This window comes from Orbicella franksi, chromosome 3 (genome assembly GCF_964199315.1).
Source record: "Orbicella franksi chromosome 3, jaOrbFran1.1, whole genome shotgun sequence".
Taxonomy (NCBI): domain Eukaryota; kingdom Metazoa; phylum Cnidaria; class Anthozoa; order Scleractinia; family Merulinidae; genus Orbicella; species Orbicella franksi.
This window is the reverse complement of record NC_138147.1, coordinates 34,761,597-34,788,818: the sequence shown is the minus strand read 5'-3', so window position 1 is coordinate 34,788,818 and position 27,222 is coordinate 34,761,597. Positions and strand designations below refer to the sequence as shown.

Below are 27,222 nucleotides of genomic sequence, written 5' to 3'. Positions count from 1 at the left end.
GTGATGCAGCTTACATGAAGTATTAACTGAGAGGAATTTTGAAAATTTTGAATGAATGGATTCGTTTTTGAATTAGCATCGTAAACCAAAACCAGAGTAACTACGCAGACAATCCATTGAGCCAATCAAAACTCCAGAAAAATACATGTAGCTGATGTGAGGCACGGGAAAATACGTGCCAGCGAGGGCGTTTAGAGCCACCTGAAATGTTCGAAAATTTAAGATTGCTCTGAATCCTCTTCACAGACTTTTTTTTAAACTTTACAAAAACGTTTCGTTTTATCATGCTGACTAGAATTCGATAATATAAAAATGGAGGGAACTGGGCTAAGCGCTTAAAGCTAAAATTAAAGGTGTTTTTAGCAGGTCATATTGTTGCAATGATAAACTATCGTGCCACAAAATTGACAGTAACATGTTTATCAATGATTGGGCAGTTTTTTGATTCCATGATTTTAGCATTAACCGACATAGTTATAATGACTCATCGAAATCTAAGTATTGGAAAGTACTGGAAACTGTTTCGAGCCACCTTAAATAACGAGGATTTTTGACTTATATTATCATTATTTTTCTCTTCATTTGCAGACTTGGTGAATGTCGCTCGTAACAGAAATGCATCTCAAATCAGTACATCGGAATTTTTTTCCGCTGAAAATGCAGTAGACGGAAAAAAAAAAAGCTTATTGAGAGAACACAGCTGTGCTCAGACCAAGAAGGAAACGGATCCGTGGTGGAGAGTTGATTTAGGAAAGAGTGTCTGGGTAGAGAGCGTTCTCATTGCAAGCAGAACAGACCCTAAATCTAAACAATTATCAAATGTTGAGATCAGAATAGGTAAGACATCTAACCATTGGTTTAAAATGCTCTGCATTGTATGGTTTACACATGTACCACAGACCTCCAGGAGGAGTGAGGGATGAGGTACAGGAAACAGAACTGTTTTGTCAGCTTTCAATTCCCTCTAAGGATCAAAATTAACTCTTCTCAGATTAGGCACGTGCCGGGAGTGGAATGCGTGAAGCTATCGCATGGAAGAACTTTCCACCATCTGATAGTGCTTACTGCATGTGTATGAATTGAAAATAGTCAGAAACGTTTTTTGCTTTTTTTGTTTGTTTGTTTGTTTGTTTGTTTGTTTGTTTTTTTGGTCTATTTTCCTGGGATGTGCTTAGAATTAACGCATTGACATCCATGCTGATTGAGGTAGCAAGGTACAGAAATGAAAATCGTTTATCCTGGAGGGGGGGTACTCCGCGAGAATTTTTGGCGGGCGTGTACAGGCTGTTTGCCTTATTTCAGACCTGTAAAACAGCTAAAACGTTCTTCCATATGACCTGAATTACCCAGGAAACGCTCCGTTTGCGCACGTATTTCACAGACATCAATTTCACCGCATAAAAGGAAAAAGTTGCCTCTAAGCAGCACTCCTAATTCCTAACCAGGGTGCAAAATATATCATATTTCATAACAGTCTGGTCAAAATCTAAAGCCTGTTTGGGACGAGAATGGTTCAGTAGCCAGACCTTTAACACCGCACATAATAATCCACTGAGTGATATCCCAAGTGATGAACAGTCAACACTCTAATATTTTCTTTACTTAAGGTGATAAGAACAGTCGATTTCCTGAACAAAACCCATTGTGTCGTCAAGGTCTCATTGTTCCCAAGAAACCCTTGTCGTACAAGTGTGCTGAACCAATGCTTGGCAAATATGTGTACGTCATAGAGAAGGGAAAAGCAATGCTCACTCTCTGTGAAGTGGAGGTCTATGTAAATGGTAAGTTCTTTACTCTCGCTCATTCGAAACAGTTGCGAACGAATGGTGATGAGGGAGCCACATGAACAGAAAGTACTAAAAAATGACACAAATAGGATCGCGTCTTTCGCTTTTCCTTTGAACATTACGCTTGCTAGCGTTTCCTTTTCTGTATAATCCCGGATGTACTTCTTCCGTGATCACTGTACTGACTGTTAGGTTTAACCCTCCTATTAAATAGAATGCTCTGTATAAAGTTAAATATTACTCTACTAGCACTTATCGTTTTATTTCAGGTGAGGCAAATGACAAGAGCGTGAAGTACCTTATCCCGCGTGAGCATGGGAAATATCTCGAGAAAGCAATTTCTTCTAACGTAACATTTGAAAAAAAGGATCGCTTTTTCTTCCATCTAACGCTGAATCGTCAAGTTTACATTCCTAGCAAAGAAATTGTTATAGATCTTCCGCCAAGAAAAGGAAGCTTGAAGCCTACTGATGCTGTATGGATACCTGTTGACGACTTTGGTGGCATAAGACAGAATTCTAAGTGTGAACCGAAAAACCGCTATAGGTATCTAAATGGAACATTCCTTGCTACTCAGGACCATGTTAAAGGAGAGGCATTGTGGCTGGTAAAAAGTGCGTACATTCTTTTGTACTTTATCCATCGGCTCTGCGTCTGCAAAATTCCCTGTGGGTACAGAACATTACATGTAGGGGCCAAACCACCCCCCAAATGTTTCGTCAGTTCTTGCATATTTCACATTATTTCGCATTACTTAAAAAGTATTGACTCTTTCTACATCAAACTTGGCAGATGAGTAGGAGACCTATTGCCAATTATATTTACGTGAAAAATGTCAGTAAATGTCAAAGTTGTGATGTCACAGTGATGACGTCATGTTTTTTGCCACTTTTGAAGTTTTTAATATGCATATTTTTTACAATGTGTTGGAAAGAGCACATCAAGGGGAGCCAAAACCTGAAAAAATTTTGTCCATATCACAAAAATTAAATGAAATATGGCATTTTTAAATATCAAAAATAACTCTGCAAAATATGGGGTCCCCCCTTGAGAAAAATCCCCAAATTGGAACCGTAATTTTGTTCCAGCAAATGCAGCTATGTTGCACATGTGATGTGCCAGATGACTAAAGCAAAAATAAAGAAGAAAATCGGAATAAAAAAATATCCCTCTAGTGTTATTGCGTTAAAATTAGTTTTGTTATGTCATAACCTGTGACGTCACCCATTTTTTTACTGTTAATACCATCCTAACAAAGCCCAAAATCAAATTTCTAAAACCATACGATTTTTGACAACATCAAGCTTTCTATTTTTCTAGATTATTAGCCTTCCTAGAAAAAAACTGAAAAAAATAAACCAGAGAGACTGACTTAAGAACGACAGTATGGTTAAGCAAATTCCGGGGTGGACAGCAAAAAAATATTTAACTTACCATATCTCAAAAAATAATCATTATAGCAAAAAACGGTTTTCGGTATTTTACTCCTCAAGTCAAGGCCTTTCCAATGACATAATCTTTACATCAGATTTTACAAAAAATTATAGCACGTTTTGGTGACGTCATCAATTATGACGTCATAATCTGACATTTTGTCCCAACTTCTAAATTAAAATAAACTGGAGAATAAAGAAAGCTCATCTGCCAAACTTGGTTCAGAAATATATAAACCAAGCAAATATAGCCTTCATGAAACATTAGGGGGGTGGTTTGACCCCTACGTGTAGAGGATGGGATGATAGGAGTGAGTTGATACCCCATGCTGGTCAGTGTATCGGGGGGAGGGCTGTTACTGGCTGTGTCAGTGGGGTGTGTTAATCTCGTATGTCATTGGTAGCTTATTGGCAGAGATTTAATGTTGTTTTATTTCCTGAGACCCGCTGTTCCCCAAGGTGATGAGAAATCAGTTAATTTACCGATCAATTCACTCCCATAGTCATGTTGCCATTTTCCGTTTTACATTTGATGTCCTTGTCAAACACGTTCAATGTTCTTTTACGGGAGATTTCACAATTACACACATTTAACGACGTCTTCTGTTCATGAAGTCAGGAAGAATCAAATGACAGTTCACCCACCCTTGCCCGTACCTAATTCCAGACCATCCGTGGCCAAACTGTGCCAGCACAGATGCCATATTCGAAAATCTGCTAGCATTGTAATTTATTTTGGAGTATCTTTCTGCTGCTATATACACAGAAAAGTTGTCAAGTTATGGGCATAATCTTTGAATCTAGGAACATAAATTTTGGCATGATTCGACAAAAATGCGCGCAGGGTAATGTGCTATTTTTATGAGCACAATAGGTAAAAGCCTTCCCTTACCGCCAAACAAAGAGGAACTAGTTTACTTATCTAATGCAATCCTCTATGAGGGAATTGGAAAGCTAATTGTGTTTTGCTTTTATACATGATCACCTTCAGGAGAAAAGAAAGAGAAATCACACCGTTTCAAATGCAGGTGGAAAGATCTTCGAATTAAAGGTGCAGGAATTAATGAAATCCAGTGTTTTAAAAATTCTCATGTTACCGTTTTAACCTCGAAATCTTTCCAAATGCATAATACGCGAAATTTAAACTTGAACGTAATTACTAAACTTATCAGTGTAAGTTCTGGTCTTGATAAAGAAAAGTTAGACCGGGATTCAAATCTTGAATATTCCCTGCAGTGGAGACCTGTGTAAAAAAGCAATCGGCAGGAACTAAGCGATGGGAAAACCTGAAAACTATGCAAGAGTAGTGGTTCTTTGATAGACCATCATCTCATGTCAGGAGAGCATCAGCTTCATGCTTTAAAAATAAGACACAGCTGAGCAGCCTAATAGCAGACTTACGTACATTACAATGATGAAATTGTTCCTTTAACAGGTGATATTTGTCAGCTGGAAAACAAGTGCAATGCATCACTGGGAACACACTGCGATACAAAATACATCAGTTCGTCATTCCTGCCAGGCGCTTATCACTGTGCGTGTAATGATGGCTTTGTTCCTGATTCAAAACTACTTCCTGGAAATGTCTTATCTCCTGGCGGGAAATGCACTAAGAAGCAACGCCCAGGTAAATTAGAGCACATGTCTGTTTTTTTTATATCTGCTTGCTTGGTTGTATAATGTGAAATTCAGTCAATTTCCAACATTGAAATCTAGAACAGAGATAAAAGTAGGCTATCAATCACAAACACCACTTAATAGCTCTTATCGATTAAACGAAAACAGGGAGATAACGTTCGCTTGCCATTTCCTTAAGGGAGGGAGCAATATTTGGTTGTGGGCTACAAATGGAGTTGGTTTTGTGTATATTGCGCTCAAAAATCGATAACGTATTCTGTCCTTCGCTAGCACCGCTAATAAGACACAGTAAACAGAACGTTGCAGCAAAAATGTCCACAACCGCATCCTCAACTGATAACTATGCTGGATGCAAGACAGAGGACTGTAAAGAAGTTATCGCCTTTGGACGCTTTGTGGTTGATGGTGATAGCAACACCTGTTTCCGATCCCTGACTGAATACAAACCATGGCTGATGATAAAACTTGACGATTATCATCCTATCTCTTTGGTTCGTATTAAGACCTCAAAGATTTCCCTGAAGCGAGTCAAGATGTCTGTAGGTAACTATAGTGAACTTCATTGAAAATTAAAGCACCTTTAAAATATTGGTTATTTTTTCCACAATAATGATGGTTTCTTCTCGAATAATATAGTGACATAGCCCTTTTAGGAAAGGACTGATAGCAAACGATGTAAACGTTTTAGGAGAGACTGATTTGAGTTGATAAACTTGTTGTCCTAAGTTAAACTAACAACATAAGTATTCTGAGAAAGGTTATTGTTGACCAATAATAAAATCCACATACAGCTGCCATTTGACAACACGGACCTCTTTTTATAAAAAGAGTGCCACAAACAAGCGCCCTGGAAGCGTCCAAAATTAGTTGCAACCCTCCACACGTTACCGGGCTTTAAGGCCTTTTCCTCGAGGAAAGCAATTATTATATAAGTGATCGCCTACGGAGACAAGTTGAGTGGTTAAGCATGATATTACAGAATAGAACACCACGTTGAGCCTATTTTTATTTTAATCCTAAAAATTACAATTTCCTCGATTGTGATTGGTTTAAAAAACTCCTATTTTCGACTAATCCACTTGCCAAGTTGTTATCAGACAGTTTGTTATTTGACAGTTTGTTATCGGACAGTTTTTATCAGACAGATCAATAAGCCAGTCACATTCAAAGTTGTAGTTTAATTCAACCAATCACATTCAAAGTTGTAGTTTAAATCAACCCATCTCAATTTCAGAGCGACATTAAACAAGTCATGCCAATTTTGTCAGTCTTTTAATGCAAATTTTCCCTTTCTTTCATAACTTGGCTATTCTTCTTTTCTCGGAAATTGTAACTTTTACGATTAATTGATAATCAATTAATCATAAAAGCGAGACTTCGTGTCGCCCAGTTCGGTCTGTAATCATGCTCGTGATAAACAAATCGGACTCCCGCTGAGCGGTCGTCCGATTTTGTCATCATTCGTATAATTAATTACAGACCGAATTGAACTCCACTCAGTCCTTTTTCCATTACTTATTTTTATTTTTATTTTTAATAATCAGGCGACATAAATAGCCGACCAAGCCGAGAAAATTTTACTTTGTGCAGCTGTAAAGAAAAGATAGAGAAATACCGCCTGCTGAGCTTCGGTTGTGACGAGCTTTATGTGTATGGAAATGCCGTCAAAATATCAACTGACTCACACGCACACTCCATACTCAGTCTGTGTGAGGTTGAAGTTTACGCCGACGCATACGGTAAGGGTCAGTTGTCTTACTTTGTCAAGCGCAGCACTAAACACGCAAATGATCAAGTTGTTATTTTAAGGGTCCCAGATGGAGTACGAAATGTTAAGAAATAGACTGGATTATGCAATGACGCTATTCAAAAAGACCTACAGATCTCTGAATTAATTAAATTGAAGTGTTACGCACTTGTAGAAATTAACGGAATCAAAGTTTTGAAAAAAGATGCTCACGACATCAGTAAGAATTTAATAAGAGTAGCCTTTTGCGGTATATGAAACGTGTCCGAGAGCTAAAGGTTCCTAACTTATGGCATATCTGGCTACTAAAATATTAATTGCTGAATATTTCGTACTTCGGTAATCACATTTCCATAAAGTAATGCACGCTTTCTTTGCTGCAGCCAACATCGCATTGAAACAGTACTCTTATTATGAGGATGACTCCTTCTTTAGGCCTCAGCACGCTAATGACGGAAACCCGTCCAGGTGTTTTTGGACAAGAGAAAAAACACCATGGTGGAATCTCGAGTTAGGAGCTAACGTGCGCGTATCTATGGTGTTTATATTAAAGAATCCCCGTGATAACTTCGAAGGCTATGAAATGTTAATTGGTGAGTGTGTTCTTTCAAAGGCTTTCTGTATCTTCTGTTTATTACTCTTTGGTTCGTTGTTATCATCGATCAGTATCATGTATTTAGGAAATATTAGTGCGTTCCCGTGAGTTCCATTGAAAATGTTCCATTGTGTGTTCTATTCACATATGATATCATCGTGGGAATTAATTTCATTTTTTAGGGAAAGACGACAAGGAGACAGATCTTTGCACAACTCTTCCTAAAACTTCTCATGAAGCAAATTACTTTGAATGTGAGAAGCCTCTTGTGGGGAGTTTCCTGAAAATAACGTGGGTACGAGGGCCCAAACGCCAGTTGCAATTATGCGAGGTGGAGGTGTTCCAGACAAAGATAGGTGAGCATGTCCTACCATCTTAACCGACTGGTTTTCTGACCAAATGACAGACTGAATGACTCCAACCGACTGACTGGCCGCCCGACTCACTGACTACCGAGACAGCGATAGGGAAGAGGATTTGAACCAGGAACCTCCAGATTTCAACTGACGGACAGACTGGCTGACGGACTAGCTTACTGACTGACTGACTGACTGACTGACTAACTTATGTATAAGGTAATTGAAACCCAATAAGGCTTTTATTGCTTAATTACTGGGCGGCTGTGCCACTGACTTACCGACTCGCCGACTGACTGTCTAACTGGACGACTGCTCGTCTGACTGACTGTCGAACTGACTGACCGCCTGACTGGCAGACTGACTGATTGACGAACTAACTAGCGGAATGACTGACTGACTGACTGACCGACTGGCTGGCCCTCTGACGGATTTACAAAATAATCAATTGATTTGAAATTGACTGGACATTTATTTAATTTATTTTGTTGTTAGTAAACCTCGCTGCTCAGCGCGAAACAACATCCCCAATAAATGCACATTATTCCTATAGAGGATGTGATCAAAATATAGGTAAGGAAATATTGTCAACAGTGTCAAGTATGTATACTGATATGAAAAGGAAAATAATCAACGACTTGGAAAATACCGAAGCAAACTACGAAGCTTAAGACAACATGAAGAAGAAGAAGACATCAGATTCGCATAAAAGGCTCTCTTTCTACCAAAATTATATATAACTTTATATAATCCATAATTAGTATTTACTGGACCCTCGATTTTGCTCCGGCAGGAATCATTGCGTTGCGCTCTTGAGCAAAACCCCTGCACACCTGTGTTGTTGCCAACGAATTTCGCGCAGGTGGGAGGGGGGGGGGGGTTTGACTCAACGATGGACTAGCATCTCATTCAGAAGTGAGTAGAAATGAACTAGTAGGTTACTGAAATCCGGTTGGTAGGGCGTACTTCGAAACGTTTTATTGAGTTTGTTGTCAGAATGCAATAAAGAATCGGAGTTCTGTTTGAGATTCCTTTTCCCGAAAGAGCTCAATTTATATTTCTTCTAGCCGACGCCTTTTCAACAAAACAATGGTGGTCGGTGGACTTACTAGCCATATGTAAAGTTCATCTGGTGCGCGTGGTGACTGACGTGAATTACAAACCAGACGACCTCAAGAATTTGGTGATAAGAGTAGGTGAGGTGACATCACCTGAAACTACTCTGAATTTCATTCCATCCGTGTAGCCTTTGTAAAATGGGCTATTACAGGTATCAATCTTTGTGAGATGCAGGCCGCGGTCCGTTGGAGCGCTGGCAGGGGTCACTGTGTTGTAAGGCAATACACTTTACTCTCACAGTGCCTCTCTTTAGTCATGCAAGTATTGTTGGTTTAAAGAAACATTTTTTAACTTTCCCTCGTGTTGTTTGATCAAGAGAAGCGTCTTGTCTATTAGTATTGATTGATTTCGTCATGATTTAATTCTAAGTTGTTAATCAGTATTTTGAGGAGGTGTGGAGGCAAGCGTTTGACTCTAGTCAAAGGATTGTAATTGCTAGTTTTATATAACATCACATGAATCTGTCGAAATAGGAGGGGAGGGGGAGAGGAGTGTATATTTTATTATGCTGCCCCTCCCCTTTTCATCTTTGTTACAGATCACCGATTATAGTAGAGTCCCCCCCCTCCCCCGCTTCGCCCCCGCCCTGGCAAGTGAAGCCATATTTAATTTGTCACCTGAAATTTAATGAGAACTTAGAAGGCAAACCACTCTGTTCGCGCATCATTTTTCGTTGCTTTGACTCCGTTTTTCTTTGCTTAGTTAGCTAAATCTCTGCAGAATTCTAATAAGAGGCTTGAATGTAACTTTTTGCATGCTTATTGTTGACAGATGTTTTAAAGAACAGACTTGACAAAGGCAAATGTGTCGCCAGACTGGATAATCCAACTAAAGAATCTGTTCAGACAATAACGCTACGTAAAGACACCAAAGCAAGATTTGTCACCCTTGACTTGAAAAGGAGAAATGCCATTCTTAAATTTCGCGAAGTAGAAATCTACAATGGACCGTTACTAGGTAACAGTCGAAATTCATGTGTTTATTGTATCATATTTTTATTTTTTATTTTTTTTTTGGTCTCTTGTGATATCCAAAGGTGTAGTAAAATACAGCGTGGTTTTTATATGTTAATAACATGAATTGTTTTAGAGAGAATTTCTTCAAGTAAAAACATAATTTCCTTGAGTTAGGAGAAACAAGAGAGACAACGCCCATAAATATATGGTGGTAAAAACAAAATCGCTGTCAAGAGCTGTTATATTTTCTTTATTTCTGTTTCATATAGATGTGGATGAATGTAAAAACCCCAATGTATGTCCCGAAAACTACAGGTGTGAGAACCTTCCTGATTCATATTCCTGTAAGTGTGATGGTGGCTACAAACTGACAGGACCAAGAAACAAATGCGAAGGTAAATGTATAATGGTGTCAGCAGAATCCTTGTCATAATATGCGACAAGAAACCCAATCGGTTTACAATCATAGAACAGGAAGGGCAGGAACATATATTTGGGCATTCCACCACATTTTTCTATGCTCTCCTCTCTTATGGATTATAAAAGTAAAGACATGAAATGTTCAAAACGCAAAGAGAACACCAAGGCGTAGGCGAGTGGTTTTACCGCAAAGTTGCAGATATATTTTATGGCGTTGTTTGTAAGGCCTTTAAAGGTATTATTTTGTTTTCCAGTCTTTGTAATAATCTTTCCTCTTTACATTTGTAGATGTCGATGAATGTGCCAACAAGACTCTATGTCCGATAAAGGAATCTTTCTGTAAAAATACCGACGGCGCATTTAAATGTTTATGCAACAAAGGATATAAGCCTGTTCGTGATTCCAAAGGCCATCTTCAACGATGTGAAGGTAAGTCATGGGTCCCCCTTTGAACATTGTTTCACTGATGGGAGATTGGGGGATTTTGATCTTATTTCTACTAACTTTGCCCTTTACTACCTTCTCTCACACCCGGAGCTCTCCTCTTCCACATATTAAACAAAAATACGCAACGGAACCGTCTTCGTTCCCGAGATCACGAAAACTGACAAAACTTTCATGACTTATGCTTGATTTTCTCAGGATATCGAGAATCGGAAGACAGTCGCGAAAAATCGATTTTTCTTTTATTTCGCCAAAACAAACCTTTGGGTGAACTTATTCAAGGAAAAATAGTTTAAAGTTCCCACGATTTATTTTACCGCCAAAATTTAAGAAAGTTCGAAATTTGCATATAATGGTGGTTTCAGGGCGGCTTGAAATGTTAAAAATTTTACTCTTCTTTACGAAAACAGCTGGGACGTTAACATAATCCTATGAAAACGAAACTCCGCACAAATATTATTTCATTCTTATACTTTAAAATCGTGCAATAAGTTTCTTAAAGTTTCGTTTGTAGCTTTTTAACGAAGGGTATTTGCACAGTCGCCATTTGTGTCTCTTGCCAAGGAACAAATAAAGGCTAACTTTCACTAGTATAAATGGCCTCTGTTATATATCATTTGGTCAAAATATCTACATTTTAGGAAACCTTGGTTATTGTTTTTTTTTTTTTTTCATCAGAAAATTTATAGCTCTGAGAATTCATTTGTTCCCCGTCAGTAAAATAAAATGTTACGGGCATGTAAGCGAGTTCAATTTTATGCAAATCACAAGGTTATTCTTTGCAAGTCAACGGTTTAAAACAGGAAACAACGACTCACCATTACTTACGTTCCTTCTGCTGCTATAGAAATGATTTTAACTTCCCAATGTCCTTTTGAGTTGTTCTGTAAAATATTTCCAGTAGAAGAGCGAGCATAAACGGCTATACTGAAATTTCGACGAGGTCGACAATGTTTATATTTGCGATGAGACACTGAGTGGCACACACAGTTGTGGCTGTTTTCATTGTCTTGCTCAGTCGAGAGTCCTTTAAAAATATGATAGAAAATACGCTTCAAACCGTAGCAAATCAGTTTCTCATGTCCATATACTCCATGTCTACTCATGAGTAAATAAATCAGTTCCCGTACGCTGAATAAACAACTCGAATGACTTCGGAGGTTAGGAGGTCACCTGTTTTGTCGTTACGTTACTTTTCCCAGGTTTTGCATTACACGCGTAACGCCGTATTTAACACGGTATTTGTTATATTTATTCAAAATGTTTTTAAAGAAATTTTAACTAAGAAACAAATTAAAAACAACAAATGATTAAATTACGAAATTATGGCGGCTCAGCACAAGTTTTTTTTTTCTGTCACAAGATGAACAAATCTGCTGTATTGGGGCATTTTCACTACTAATCAAATTAAAGTTTATGAACATAAATAAAAAAGCGCTGTTTGCTGGCAGTAAGAGTTCGTTTCTCCGAGTTGCTGTTGTGTTGATGCAAGTAAGAAGTGACTTTTAGGGCATCACCATCCTGCAGTTTTTCCACTCTACTGGATAGCATCACTGCCTGTGGAGTAATGTCCTTGGCAGTGAATGCAAATTCAGTGCTGTTAGTCAGAGCAGGTAAGGCTCCAGCTTGTCTTGATATAATTTCAAAAATTCTCATTCTGTCTCCCGTTTAGCTCGAATATCGGTGAGAGTTCTTGCGTGATTCAGAGCCGGGCACAAAAGGAGCGAGCTAAAAACGCGAATCTCACGCGAAAAAATACGCTTTGCTCTCGCTGCTTATATATCACCAGCCTTTGCTAACTAAAACGGCACAGCCTGTGTTTCTGTGTTTTAATCATTTCAGTCACTTAGAGCGGTTTTCATTTGAGTGTCGAAAGTAATTAGACAATTACTTTGGTTTTGGTTTTGGTTTTACTACGGTTTGAGATTGGCTGAGTAGTCTAATTGGTAAGTTAATGGTTTGGTTTTGGTTTTATGACACTCAATTGAAAACCGCTCTATGACGCTCAATTTTGCTGTTATGATTAGGTTTTGGAAGTAGTTATGATCCACCCCCACCCCAGTCCCAAGAAAAGTAATTTCAAAGGTCGTGACGGCTAATACTCCCGAAAGTAGCATGCAATCTGCCTTTATATTGCATTGAGAGGTACTAGCCTGCGAAGAGACAGAGGGAATAGAAGAGAAAGAGGGAATTAGAGGTGCCACCCAAGTCTGTCCACCGTAAAAGAATCTACCTGGACATACTTGAAAACACCATATTAGTATTAAAACGGATTAACTCTGTGCTGCTGTAACTGAGGATCATGTATTGAATGTTTGTTTAATTTTTCACACAAAATTTCACAATTTACTGTTACAGCATATTTTGTCATGCTGCTCTCTACAGATATTGCAATAACGTTATGAGGAAGTGAACATGTTTAATTTGTAACTAGCTTATCAGAAAGCTATTCAGAGTGCAACTTCAACAAGTAAAAATAAATGTCTAACACTTTTTTGACGCCGTCAACGACACTGGGAAATATTGAACTCAGGATATGTGATTGCAAAGTTTTAGAGTAATTAAATAAAAAATTCGAACTACAAAACTATTGATCTTCCTGAAATTTTACTGAAATGATGTATAAGAGCAGCTGGAAACTAATATTCATACAAATTTTCGCTCCGAATGGGTTCTTGGTTTTGTGATACACTACGCTTGAATTTCTAAGCTTTTGCGTGACGCGGCATTTACATGACGGCCAAGAGAGCTGTCGTGATGGTTAAAAAGGTGACTTATTTCGGGGATCTTGGCTATCTGAACAGTTCATGGCTTAGAAAAAGTGTTATTTTAATGTTTTAGTGTTCCTCGAGGGATAAATTCACACTTTTGTACCAAAACTCAGTGGCAGATGTTTCTGTTGGTTTCCAGCCGCCATGTTAGTGCCCATACGATGGGCACCAGCATGGCGTCTCCATACAAATCTCTATAAATTTGGGTAAAAAATTTCTCCACCTATCTCGCATAAGAAAAATTGCTGTGACCAGAATTTTGGCGGGAGTCTTTGCATATTTGCCTTCTTTCATTCTGGACTTTATTTATTGACCGGGTTTGATTTTTATTTTGATCTATTTTGAATTGCATGACACTGAAAACCAGCAATTGGACGGTAAATTTCGAAAGAAAATCTAAAGCCTATAGCTACAAATTTCAGATTAGACAAATAAAAAAATGAAACAAATGTAACTAAGCCTTTATTTACACAGAGTAAGTTTGTCACTTAATTTACAATTAATAGAAGAAATTTCCTTACTAAGCGACACGAAGCGTTACTGGAAGCAGGTAACTTGCGTTACATTACTATCTTCGGCGGTCCAGCTTTTCCTGCATGTTGAGTATTTACCTTTGCGCACGTTTAGTTGTGCGCCAAATGTTACTAAGCGCAAAACACCATGAATCACGTCGACATCGAAGAGATTCCTCAATCCTGCATCTAATGTTGAAAATAGGCCGGGGTATCATGCAGCTATGAACGATACCTTAGAAGCTAACAATTACGGCAAAATGTTGCTTTTTTAATTTTCTTGTTAAATCGAAATGTCTTCAAAGAGATTTTGAGTAAAATGCCAGGATGTTCAATACGGCGTTACGCGTGTAATTTGAAACCGGGGAAAAGTAGCATAACGACTTAAAGGGTGGCCTCCTAACCTCAGAGGTCATTCGGGTTGTTTATACAGTAAACCGGGACTGATTTGGTAACTCATGAAACGACATGATGTATATGGATATGAGAAACTGATTTGCTACGGTTTGAAGTGTATGTTCTATCACATTTTTAAAGGACTCTCTGAAACATACTAGCAAAAGTATGGCTTGGTGACATAACAACACAAGTTCACGAGGCTTGCTCAACACAACAACTTTATTCTCTAAGCTTCTTGGGTAATACAACAGCTTAACACAACTTCCGGTTACGAATATATTACACTCTCGACTGAGCAAGACGATGAAAACAGCCACAACGGTGTGTGCCACTCCGTGTCTCATCGCAAATGTAAGCATTGTCGACCTTGTCGAAATTTATAGCCGTTTATGTTCGCTCTTCTACTGGAAATATTTTACAGAACAACTCAAAAGGACACTGGAAGTTAAAATCATTTCTATAGCAGCAGAAGGAACGTAAGTAATGGTGAGTCGTTGTTTCCTGTTTTAAACCGTTGACTTGCAAAGAATAGCCTTGTGATTTGCATAAAATTGAACTCGCTTACATGCCCGTAACATTTTATTTTACTGACGGGGAACAACTGAATTCCCAGAGCTATAACTTTTCTGGTAAAAAAAAAAAAACAAACAATAACCAAGGTTTCCTAAAATGTAGATATTTTGACCAAATGATATATACCAGAAGCCATTTATACTAGTGAAAGTTAGCCTTTATTTGTTCCTTGCCAAGAGACACAAATGGCGACTGTGCAAATACCCTTCGTTAAAAAGCTACAAACAAAACTCCAAGAAACTTATTACACGATTATAAAGTATAAGAATGAAATAATATTTGTGACGAGTTTTGTTTTCATAGGATTGTTTTTACGCCCCAGCTGTTTTCGTAAAGAAGACTGAAATTTTGAACATTTTAAGCTGGGAAAACCCCCATTACATGCAAATTTCGAACTTTCTTAAATTTTGGCGGTAAAATAAATCGTGGGAACTTTAAACTATTTTTCCTTGAATAAGTTCACCCAAAGGTACGTTTTGGCGAAATAAAAGAAAAATCGATTTTTCGCGACTGTCTTCCGATTCGCGACATTCTGAGAAAATCACTCTTAAAATACATTTTCAAGGCATTTATTTCTTATCATTTGAAGTAATTTCATTAAAGCAGTGTTCAACTGTTGGCTTATCTACTATGGGCATGTGGTACTTCCAGGAACACAGGAACATCAAGGAACATTCCGGAACACGCAAAATACCCCGAACAACCCCCCGCCCCCCGCCTCCCCTCCCAAAAACGTCAAGCACTATCGAAAGAGGAAGCCACTTTAAAATCATGGGTTGATCCCAAGATGATTATACAAAAAAGTGTCTCAACTTATTAGTGTTTAAATAAAAAACGATGTCAAACAAATTAATTACAGCGTACAAGCGTTACACGAAAAGATTTGCAAGTTATGTTGGAATTCATTTTTATCTTTAGTTAACTTTTATTTTTCACTTTTAACTTATTACCATGCAAAACGTATCTAAAACAAAATATAATAAAGCGAAAGCAGATATAAAATTGAACTTCAACAGCTATATAAACCGGTCAAACAAAGCACAGAAACATGAAAAAACAAAACAAACAAAACAAAACAAAACAATGACATGGATTAAATCTAACAGGTTCTCAGACCGAACTATTTTGTAATGTAGTTTTTGTAGCACTTTGTGAGAGGCAGTCCGTCGGGGATGACCTGCGTATACGTCACAAATGACGGCTAAGCTGCTTATAAAATATTTTGTGATTGATTCCCTCTTTCTTTGTACGCTGCTGAATGGAGTTTTGTATAGATTCCGTTCTCCAGCTTGAGCATGTAATCTATATATTACCTTTGGCGTACTTGCTCTTTGATTTGATGATGTATGATTTCTAGTGGAATAAAAGTAAAAAAAGTAAAATTCTCTAGTTAACCTCAAAACGTAAAACGGGTCTGGGCAATATGCTAAAGTTTTTTTTTTCCTGGTGTTAAAAAAAGACTTAGAACCATGCTCAGATGACAAAGACTGCAAGCGGAACCAATTTTGCAAAAACTTTGAAGGTACACATCTGTGTGACTGTAAGGACGGATATCATTTCAAGGCCAAACAATGTGTCGGTAAGTAGGCTTTAGCTATCTTTATTATATTGATGGAAAAGTTAACGGTAAAATCATGCCTATACAAGGCCGAGAAAAAGCTAGGACTTGAAAATACATTCCGCTTAAGTGTATAAAATGTCAAATTTTTCGATGCTGTTTAGTATTGACAGATTATTATATGGCTGTGTTTCACAAGGACTGGGAACTACCGAATTCACGAATTTGATTGACTGAAATCGATATTGACCGCGGTCTAGATTTTCCCATCTAGGCCGGCATCTAGACCGGTTTCATTTTGCGTTGAAAAAGTGAAACTAAAACTAAAAGACAAAAATGTTCACTATTTTCATTTATTCTCTCGGCTCAATCATTTATGGAAGTGCCAAAATGCCTAATGACAAAAAAAAAAATAATAAATAAAGAGGACGAGTAATTTCGGCAGGTTTAAATTAAGCTCATCGCCGTTCGCAAGCAAAATGTCAGCAAACCAGTTACGAATTAAAGCTTTCTTCTTTTCCATATAATAAACATCTTATTAACCGAACTAAGTCGGTCGGTCTGTATGGGAGAATCTTGACCTCGGTCTGTACTCACGACCTCGGTCAAGATTCTCCCGTATGGCCCTCCTGCTCGGTTAATAAGAGCTAATTATTAAGGGGGATTTCGTATCGCTATGAAAACGATTGGAAAATTATTATCTACGGACTGGTAACGTTGCACACTGCGAATTCACAGTGTCAATGACGTAATAGCATTCAAAAGCTGCCGTCCTGGAATAACGTCAGCAAATGGCCACAACTGATTTAATAAGATAAGAAAAATAGCATAGGATTTAAAAATTCTCACCATGAATTGACTAACTAAAGCATCGGCTTTGTTTCGATACAGAGAAGAAGGTGTGCGAATTAAACAAAAATATCTGCGGTTTATACTCTGCGTGCACCAATACGATCGGATCATTCAAGTGCAACTGTCGTGATGGTTACGAGAGTAAAGATAAAGATGGAAAGAACTGCTATGGTGAGTGTCTGTGTTGTCGGATTTAGTGGATATTTAACTAAGTTCATGTTTTATTTTAATTTCTAAAGATTAGACTATGTTGATGTTAATAAATAGTCGCTAAAGCTCCAAACCCTGAGTTGTTACCCTGAGGTGTTTTAAAGTCCAGTTAGTCTTGGTGAAAATGTCTTTGTTCAGTTCCTGGCATAAGACAATCCACAATGCATTTGTAACCATTAACTTCCTTTTGCGAGAGTTATTTTCTTACCTAAAACATTTCTATATATAGTCTCAGCCTCGTAATCCCTGATTGTGCTAGAGATATCACAGGCACGGACTCCCATATGAAAAGGACGGGGGCGCTCGTCGTTCCTTTTTGGGGACTAAAAACGCGGCTCTGGTATCTGTTAGTGTGTTCAGCGGTGTTCAGCCTCAGAAGATCCACAGCAGGAGCTTTTGCGGTACCTGTCAGGGTATTGAGTCAAAAAAATATGACAGGAGATAATGTGTTGTTTAGAATTGGTACCCCCTAGGGGTGAAAAACATTTCAAGCCGCGCACACAAAGCTTAGGGTTGGGGCTAGGTACCTCTTAGGAGTTCTTTTCAAAATTTCGCCCGAGCACCTCGTCCTTTAATTTTTATATGGGAATTCCCCCCCGCCCCCCAACCCCTATGGGGGAGATTTTCAAGGAGCAGGTACAACAAAAGTAGCTAACTTCTTTCCTTAAGGTCGTGGAAAATGCCAGCGTTTTCAGACTATTCTAGTGTGTTAATGTCATGGAAACAGACACTTTGTCAGCTAACCAATCATGGAGTGTGTTACATTAAGATCAATTTATTTCTACAGATACTGATGAATGCACCACAAAGAGGCAGCGTTGTGGAGACGTGGCAGTGTGTAGAAATACCGTGGGATCATACCGGTGCATTTGCCCGAAAGGTTTTAGCTTTGATGCCAAACAAAGCAAATGTTATGGCAAGTGTAACAGTTGTAACACACTAGTCCATACAAAATGGTGGATATCAAATTCTTAGATTATTACAATCATAGCTAATCGTGCTAATTTTTGTACCAAGTCTTAAAATTCTGGATATTTTGTCATATAAAGAGCGCGGTCACATAGCTACAACGTTTCTCGTGGCGATCGCATTTCCGATCAAAGAAAAATGGTCAGCGGAGAAGCGAAATAGAAAGGAACCCATGGAAGTGCCAAAGGAAGGTGGTGCAAGAAAATCTGAGCGCAAAGTTCTTGTAACGAAATGACGCCTCCATGACGGAACTAAAATTGCGGATTATCAGTTATATCGTCTTTACAACAATTTGCAAAGATATACTATTTCAGAATAATCACAGTCGCCAAGGTGTTATCAGCGTCATCCTTCTACTCCAGCTGATAACACTAACATCCTTAGTTATCCAAGGCTGATGGTTTCTTATTCTTATCTCTAACATTTCTTTTTTTTTTTTTAATGCAGATACTGACGAGTGTGCGGTCAACGGCTCATGTGACCAGAACATGCTCTGTGTGAACTCAGTGGGATCGTATTCGTGCAGTTGTCGCCAAGGATACCGCGCAAAACAAAACCAACTGATCTGCATCGGTAATTATCAAGAGATTTTCATTATGTGAAAGAAAAAAAGCTAAACTGAGTAGAAAAGTAAGCACCAGAGAGGGCTTATTTCCGTCATTGTTTTTATATAATTGACTCTGTTGTCGTGGATAATTCATGTGATAGTGATAATTCACTTGAAAAACCTGTCAAACCGGTTAGACTAACCAGGATAAACAAAGAACATGACATCATTGACAAATATGTCAAACTTGTTGTACACTACAATCCACAGCATTTTATACATGAGAACAAAGCAAAAGCCTATGAGTTGTGAGACGTCTCCCGTACACGTATTCCACACAAAAATGGTAAAATCCACAATAAATGCCTGAGTGATGCTTATCATAGCGGAGCTCCGGCGTGCGTGCGAAGCCCCATAGCTTAGAAAATTTGGTAACCCATTGATCTCAAAAATTTTGGTTGTCACGTGACTGTCTTTACGTATGTCCGTAAGCCAAGCCCCATACCTTAAAAATAAGAGAGTGCCACCATTACCATAGGTAAATCTTTGATAATGGCCTCCACGTTATAATTAACTGACGGCTGTCAAAGTAAGGTATCCGCTGACCAGTATCACGTGATCAAATTGTGGGTTCAGGTCAAGAGCTCATCTTTTTGAGTTAACCGCTGACCAGGTAATGTGTTTTCAATTTGATCGCGGGCTCTAGCCAGGTTATTACTCTGTGGAGAGGAAGGGAGTACATGCAAATGCAAAATTTCAGGGTAAATTAAACCCTGACGTGTTGCTGACTTTTCCTCCGACATATTCCTTGCACAATCGTCTCTTGGAAAGTCCCTGACATATCGCGTGCATAATTTCTATCTTGGGTACACTCATTAGGTATGGTGTTTGTTAAAATATAATTAGAAAATATAGTGAAACCACATACTGAACAATCATTTGGTCACAATTGATTATTTTTTGAGTTTCTAACCCAGGGAAAAATATCCTCTTTTCATTTACGGTTAATTATTTAATCACGAGCTTCGCTTTTAGGCTTAGCTAAATCTATATATTACTACTAAGCTGTTTTCTAGGTACTTTTCAGGGGCTCCACGTATGTTTTTAAAAATTGTGAAAATAGGACACACCTCGGGAGGAGTCTACTGGCTTGGCATGCAGTAGTAGCCCTTCATTACGGTTTCTGTCGCATTTATGTTTTTTTGCCTTAGATATTGACGAATGCAAAGAAGAAACTCATTTCTGTCCGAAGTTCTCAAAGTGTAAAAACAAGAATGGTGGTTATGATTGCCCTTGTAAAGATGGATTTGAAAAGACAGCGAAAGGAACATGTTCAGGTAACACATTATACTTCATTTTACTTTGCTTGAACCTAAGTTAAACTAAGCATTTAGACAGAACATTAGTTGCAGTGGCGGCGGCCGACTGGATGGTTTGATGACCAACTGTCTGTTTTATTCTGCTTCAGCAACTAACATGTCAAATGCAACTCACTTTAATATCAACTCATTTTCAAACGGAGGCGCGGTTGTCGTAATCTAGTTTCAAATTTCAAATCCTAATCAGGTGGTCTTGGCATAGCTTATGAAGAAGTTGATTGGGTCCCGTCTGAGATGAAAAGAAAAGAGTTTTCTTAAAGGTTATGAAAACCTCGTTGGTCACTCTACACTATGCACAAATTCGCATAAATTATATTTTCTATTCTCTCTAGAAATTTGCACTCCGAAGTGCGATGAGAACTCTTATTGTGAAAACGGAAAGTGCCTGTGCCGAAGAGGATTCTCTCTGGGGTTGGACTATGCGTGTCAACCAAGTAAAGGTGAGACAAACACGGATATGAGAGTTGCTATGAGGGGTCTGTTGCAAAAATTAGCTGTCAAAATAGTCGAATATTATGGAAACGACGAATGCCAAAAAAGATTAAGATAGAGGAATAGATATCCGTTAAGATTATTGTTTGCTCATGCAGAGGATAATTGAGCACTGAGAGCTAGATAGGCTCACTTATCTTAAAGTTATTTTCTGCGTTTTATATATTTATTTACTAGATTATACAACGCCTAACAGTTACATCATTGCAGGTCTCCTAGGATCAGGAATGTCGCTCCAGGCTCCAGCTATACTCCTCACGTCTGCTCTGCTATGGTGCCTGGCCTTGATATAACATCTGGATTGTTTTTTCTTACCTTTCTGTAACTTCCTTATTTGCATTTTTGTAACTCCTTACTTTTATTATGTACGTTTTGCAAGGAAAACGCCCCAAATAAACTGATCCATTGGTCTGCTGATTTAATTTGTGAGACAATGTTTTGATTTGATATATACTACACTGAGTTTTCCGGGATTTGCTCTATAACCAAGCACGGATCGAAAAAAAAGAGTGTTTGAAGCCATTTTATGAGAAAGATTTTGTTTGCTTTACATAACATAACTATCACCTTATCATTAGCTTAACAAAGAAAAGCTATATATCTGTAATCATGCCTATCTGTCACTGGTTACAAGCGAACAATACCAAGGTTTTTTCTGTATAAATCTTGTTTTTTTTTTTTTTTTCACTTGTTAGTTTATTTTTACCATGCATGCAATGTTTCCCATTTAGATGATGTGACCATCTTCTTGAGTGCCCAGTTTGTCAGTCTCAACTTTATTGAAACCCGGATAGTCTGGATTCATTAAGCTATTTTGAAACATGTTTGTCTTTGCTAGTTCCATTATCTCTGTTTTGGTGTGATAACTTATTAAAAACAAAGGACGTTCAAATTTTTTGATATTTTTACATCATAGTCAAGACAATTATAAGCTGATTTTTAGTTAAAAATCTTTATTAGAATCTGACCTCGGATATATTTCAGATGTTGAGGAAAGAGATCTTTTTTAATAAGGGATACTAAATATTGAATAGAACAAAACTGTAATTTATATTGTAGAATATCAAAATATGGAAGAAGGTCTATTACATAAAAGAACTTTTGTTTACATTTACTGCTTTCATTCTCCTTGGGAAACATCGACTCTATTCAGCAAATAGAGCTTTTCTAAAAATAATTTAATAACCTTCTCTAGCATCAACACACCAGTTATATTTTGTGAGGTTCTTGCATTTTCAAGAACATTTTTTGAGCCTTTAAACAACTTAAACAGAAGTAAGGCGATTTACTCGACTTGTTACAGATGTTCAAAGATACATTAAGCCCGCCATAGAAACTGGGCAACGTTTCTGTATAATAAAGACAGCGCGGCTTATTTCCTAGCGCTAAAGCGAAACATGGTCAGTTCTGAGAAAACTTTAAGGTATGTCTCTAAGACTTACTTTAATGTTACTGCATTTACGACCACATTTTAGTTTAAACAAACCATTCTCGGTGTTACTTGGACATTTAGGTTTCATTAAGGCTTTCTTCGTATATTATATCCAAGAATGACCGCAATTGAGAATGTCAAAACTCTGCCGAGAGAAAAACTGAAAGGTGATCATTAAATATTCAGCTTGGCTATTTGTTATTTTTACCGAAGTTAAACGCTTGTGCTTTTGTCTTCATGGAAACAACAAACATTTAATTTTTTTTTTCAGTTTCTAACAGTAAATGTCTGTGTAGGATACGCATTCTTTTATGACTGAGGGCTACAAAATTTCTAATTCAACGGTATCAATGAATGAGGTCCGAAAAAAGCCAGTATGAGTGAAACAAATATCTCGAGAAATACAAACGATATCGGCAGTCGATACAGCACTGGGTTCTTGTTTATTTCACCAATCATCTTCGCGATCATTTTGATTGGAAATGTGCTTTTTCTCGTTGCAATCAAGTTGTTTCGAGTCCTGCGTGTTCCTGATCTACCCGTTGGTTCGTTGGCCTGTATAGATCTTCTCAAGGATATATGACCTGTGTTAATGTCCATAATCGTCTTTCAAATCGATCAGAATGGCTTTAAAAGTCTCAACATCATTTACGCCTTCTCTCACTTTTACAATTGGATGTCCTCATTTCTACGCTTGTCATCTTTCTTTGTAGCTACTCTAATGGCTCCTGATTGCGTTTGTGCTACGCTGCATCCAATTTATTATCGGACGAAAGTCACTTGTGTTAGTGTAGCTTAAGTTATCGTTTACGTCATTTTCTCGGCGGGAATCATCATCATTTGTTCCTTTGATTTCGGGGGAAGCTTTGCTCTTCTTATTGCCATATTAGGATATATTCAGCTTGTGGTGGTGCTGACCAGTTTTATCGCTGTGTCGCGGAAAATAAACGAATGTGAAAAAAGATTTGGTCAGCTGCGACGAGGCAGAACGCTGACGTTAGAGAATGGCAAACTTCAGGCTATCGAAATCAAACCAACGTAGGAAATGCGAATGAGAGGTGAAAACGGTAGCAATGACATAAACATGCAGTGCAAGAGGTACAAGTACATTGGTAGAGGAAAAGCAAGGCAATAACCAGTCTAATAACAACAGTTTTACTAGACAAACAACACATCCCAGAAACCATCACTGACCGAGAGTCAGCAGGGATGTAAAGGAAAGGCGTCAGTTTATTAAGATTCTTCGGTCAGCGGTGTTCCTTTTCTATGTAAGCTGGTTGCCAATCATTGTAAGTGTCGTTCAGACCAGTTTGTCTTAAGATAGCAATGTAGGTGTTTATATAAAGTAGTGCAAATGCTAAAGAGACCGAAAAAAAAAAAAAAAAAGAAAAGAAAATAGAAAACCTCTAGCATAAGAGCACTCCAGATTGGGGAAGACTCTTTTCAAGGTTGGTGTTTCCATTTATCTTTTTTTTTTTTTTTTTTTTTTGTTACGCTTTACTAAATATTGAAAGCGATCAAGATATATCTGATTTTTACTGATATCGAGTTCAGATGTACAAAGTAAGTATTAACAAGACGGTGTTATGTTATACTAACAGTCAGTATTACACTGGAGTTAGTAACAAAACAGCATCGTGAGATTCTTCAGTCACTGTCAGCACAGATGTCCATACTAAACACTCAATCCCTGTGTATACTGTGGTCTCTCTCGTCCATACAGGAGAGCGTATATCTCCGTCCTGAGGAGGGTAGGGAGAGTTTGTGGCGTTCCTCAAGCCAGTCATGAAGACACTCTGCATATTGGGGACGTAAGCAGTCGGGTTAGGACTTCCGGTAAGTGCTATAATAGACACATGGTCTTATCCCAAATAACGTGCAATTTAAGTCATTTGGTAATGCCAAGGCTTTTTATGCCAGAGGATGAAGGGGGAAAAGGAGACTGCTCATGCCACCCTTTTGAGGCTGAAAATCATGTCTTCGTAATGCTTAGGACGTTCCATTTTACACCTTTAACTATCCATGCCGTACATGATGTTTCTTTGGACTATTCAAGTCTGGGTTGTTGCTGGTGATCACGCAATGCAATTCATATCCATTATCATTCTATATTGCTACCTCTTCCCCCAGAAATGCACGTTTATGTCTTAAATTGTTTTCTTGCTTCCTTCTTTTCCTAAGGATTGTCCAAGCCATGACTATATGGGGGTTATTTTTATTTTAGTCCCGAGATCAGAATGCTTCACTACTTGTCACAAGTTCGGTGATTTGAATGTTTGAACAATAGCAGATTTGCACGTTTTCGTCATTTGGCTACAACTACCAGAATTCCTTTGGTTTTTTCCTTGTTATTTAAATTTTGAATTCCCAGTGGGGTTTAAATAACAATTGGCCTAATTAACATAAGAAGCATAAACGTGAAGGATTCTGGTAGTTGTAGTCAAATGACGCCACCATGCAAATCGCCTATTATTGAAAAGGCTATCGTTTCCCTGATTGTACTTCATTGTAGTATCATTGTAAGGACTCGTAGGTACTTTTGGAGAATATTTATTCGGTGTAATTACTCTTTATCTCCAATAGCACGTCAGATTTTTCCAGATGCAAGATAAGAGAATCGCAAAGTATCCAAGGATGCTCATTTGCATGAAGCACAAGAGAGTGAAATGAAATACTTGAAATGAGTAAATTTATTATGACTGTCAAAAATTACTTCATTGGGAGTTCGTTGAGAACAGGCAAATTTATTATAATTTTCAATTTGCACTGCAGTGCAAATTAACGCGCCTGCTTTCCTGTTTTCTCAGTCATATGTAATTGTAATTGGACCGATTGGATTACAGTTTGTATAGGTAATCATACGGTTTCGAGTTCAATTTGGAGTTAATTTGCACGAGTGAGTTTTTCAAAAAGTTGAAATTGCATGAGCCGCTTCGGCGAGTGCAATTTCAGCTTTTTGAAAAACTCACATGTGCAAATTAATTCCAAATTGAACTCGAAACCGTATGATTACTTAATAATATAAACATGAAAAAAATTTGCGCGGAGCAAGTGCCGGAAGACCTTTCTTGAAGCCATTTTTTCGCATTCGAGAAATCTTTTTTCAAAGTTTCCACACAAAATTTTAGTCATCATTTTACGCAATATCACTGGCTTGGAAAATTTCCTATTGTCTTTCAGCCAATCATAATCCAGAATTACGATGGGTAATTTGCACTAATGTTACACTTTTGCACTTTGTTACACTTGAACTGCACTGCTCTCAGCCAATCAGAATCGAGTAATTTTTTCATGTATATTATTAAGTGAGTAATCGAGCGAGTAATTTCAAAATCGGACGAGCGCGCAGCGCGAGGCCGATAACGATTACTCTCTGAATTGTACTGTACTTGGTCTGATTACTTATTAATCGTATAAATAACAAATTTCGAGTTTAAGAAGTTTTTAACTGGACTGAAAAGAAAGTAGCGTTTTCCATACGTTTTACAAACACTAGGGAAACCCTAAGGAATTGCCATTCAAGCACGTAATTCATGCGCGAATGGCATAAATGGCACAGGTGACAAATAGGCGCGCACAGGATCAACGACAATCGAGAATCTTGTTATAGACAGGATTTATAATGGTAACAGGACTGAGTGGAGTCCAATTCGGTCTGTAATCATACGAGTGATTGACAAAATCGGACGACCGCGAGGCGGGAGTCTGATTTGTTAATCACGACTATGATTACAGACTGAATTGGACGACACGAAGCCCTGTTACCAATTAATCAAAACTATGACAAAATTCGAGAAACGAAGAAACCATCGATCGAGCACTGAACGATTAAACGTCGTTATGAATGCTGAAAAACACAGCAGTTTATTACTCAACAAAGTGCACTGCAACAGCGCGCGCAAAATGACGCGTACCGTCCAATTAGCCAATCACGTTCGAGAATTTTGTCATAGTTTTGATTAAATGAGCAATCGCATCATTGAGTAATTCGATATTTCAAGTCAACCATAGCTGATGTCGTTAAAAAGTTTAAATTAAATCGAAAACTTCCGACAAAAGGTTCAGATGGTTCTTGATATTCAAAAATTCTTTCAAATTACACTCGTCTAAACGCTCGCGTAACTTTGAGAGACTTTTTAAATACCGCTCGTAGTTATAACCCTAACCCTAAGACAGCACCACAAGGTTATACTGTCGTGTAACTAGTTTACAGATCCCCTCACACCAATACAAGTTCATTCACAAACAAATAACTCAATAAAACTGCAAAAAGCTAGGAAAGATAGACATGTAGTTTAATGTTTTCAACAAAACATACAAAATAACAGCCATCTTTATTGTCTAGCTAGGACAAGTGCAGTTACAAAACAAAAAATATAACCTTATTAAAAATTTCTGATTGGAGTAGGCTTTTACAAAACAAAATCACAATATTTACAGCTGAGTATTCACCAATACCTATTTCATGTAATTTATCATCATGTAATTTATCATTTATAATGAATTAAAGTCAATAAACGATAGAATCAGTGAATCAGTGTTGACTATGTTACGATAACCCCAGTCTTAATCAGCTAAAAAGCGACTGGACTATTTTAAAACTGACTTTAAAAAAAAGCTACCTCAGTGGTCTCTCAACTTCTTATTTTTAATATAACTTTTAAGTTTTATTAAAATAATTTTACCTGACGCATGTATAATTCTACAACGCCCTGTCAACAATTTAACTCTCTGGCTATAGGAATATCTAACATGAAAATAAAATTCATAGCTGGTTTCCATCTGTCTGGCTAAGTCACCAAAACATGGAAATACAAGTAGGGCTATTCTTCTTCACGCACCATGTTGCACGACGATATGACACATTCCGCGACGACTTTACGAGACTTAAGTACTGAAGCCATGCTCCGAATAATCGCCAGCGGTCATATGGAAACTAAGCCAGTCTGATGGCAATATTGCTTATAATTCACTAACTATGTCGCTACTCTACAACAAATTCCTAAATTGAGAAAAGCTACAATTTAAACAAT

General features: G+C 37.9%; 1 protein-coding gene and 1 pseudogene across 1 annotated transcript; both read left to right on the top strand.

Moving 5' to 3' along the window:
• Positions 1 to 479: 479 nt before the first annotated feature.
• On the top strand, positions 480 to 21,267 carry LOC145482555 (uncharacterized). The gene is made up of 23 exons (XM_081461145.1): positions 480 to 498; positions 589 to 837; positions 1,608 to 1,781; positions 2,057 to 2,394; positions 4,616 to 4,847; positions 5,015 to 5,401; positions 6,403 to 6,597; positions 6,989 to 7,198; positions 7,377 to 7,556; positions 8,052 to 8,129; positions 8,573 to 8,796; positions 9,045 to 9,075; positions 9,447 to 9,632; positions 9,901 to 10,026; positions 10,331 to 10,484; positions 12,023 to 12,108; positions 16,210 to 16,329; positions 17,200 to 17,331; positions 18,158 to 18,340; positions 18,787 to 18,937; positions 19,523 to 19,559; positions 20,010 to 20,223; positions 20,598 to 21,267. Exons 1-23 carry the CDS (start codon positions 480 to 482, stop codon positions 20,813 to 20,815), a joined length of 3,924 nt encoding a protein of 1,307 aa, XP_081317271.1. The 3' UTR covers positions 20,816 to 21,267.
• Positions 21,268 to 22,547: 1,280 nt separating this feature from the next.
• LOC145482554 (uncharacterized) lies at positions 22,548 to 26,416 on the top strand (annotated as a pseudogene).
• The last annotated feature ends 806 nt before the right edge of the window (positions 26,417 to 27,222 follow it).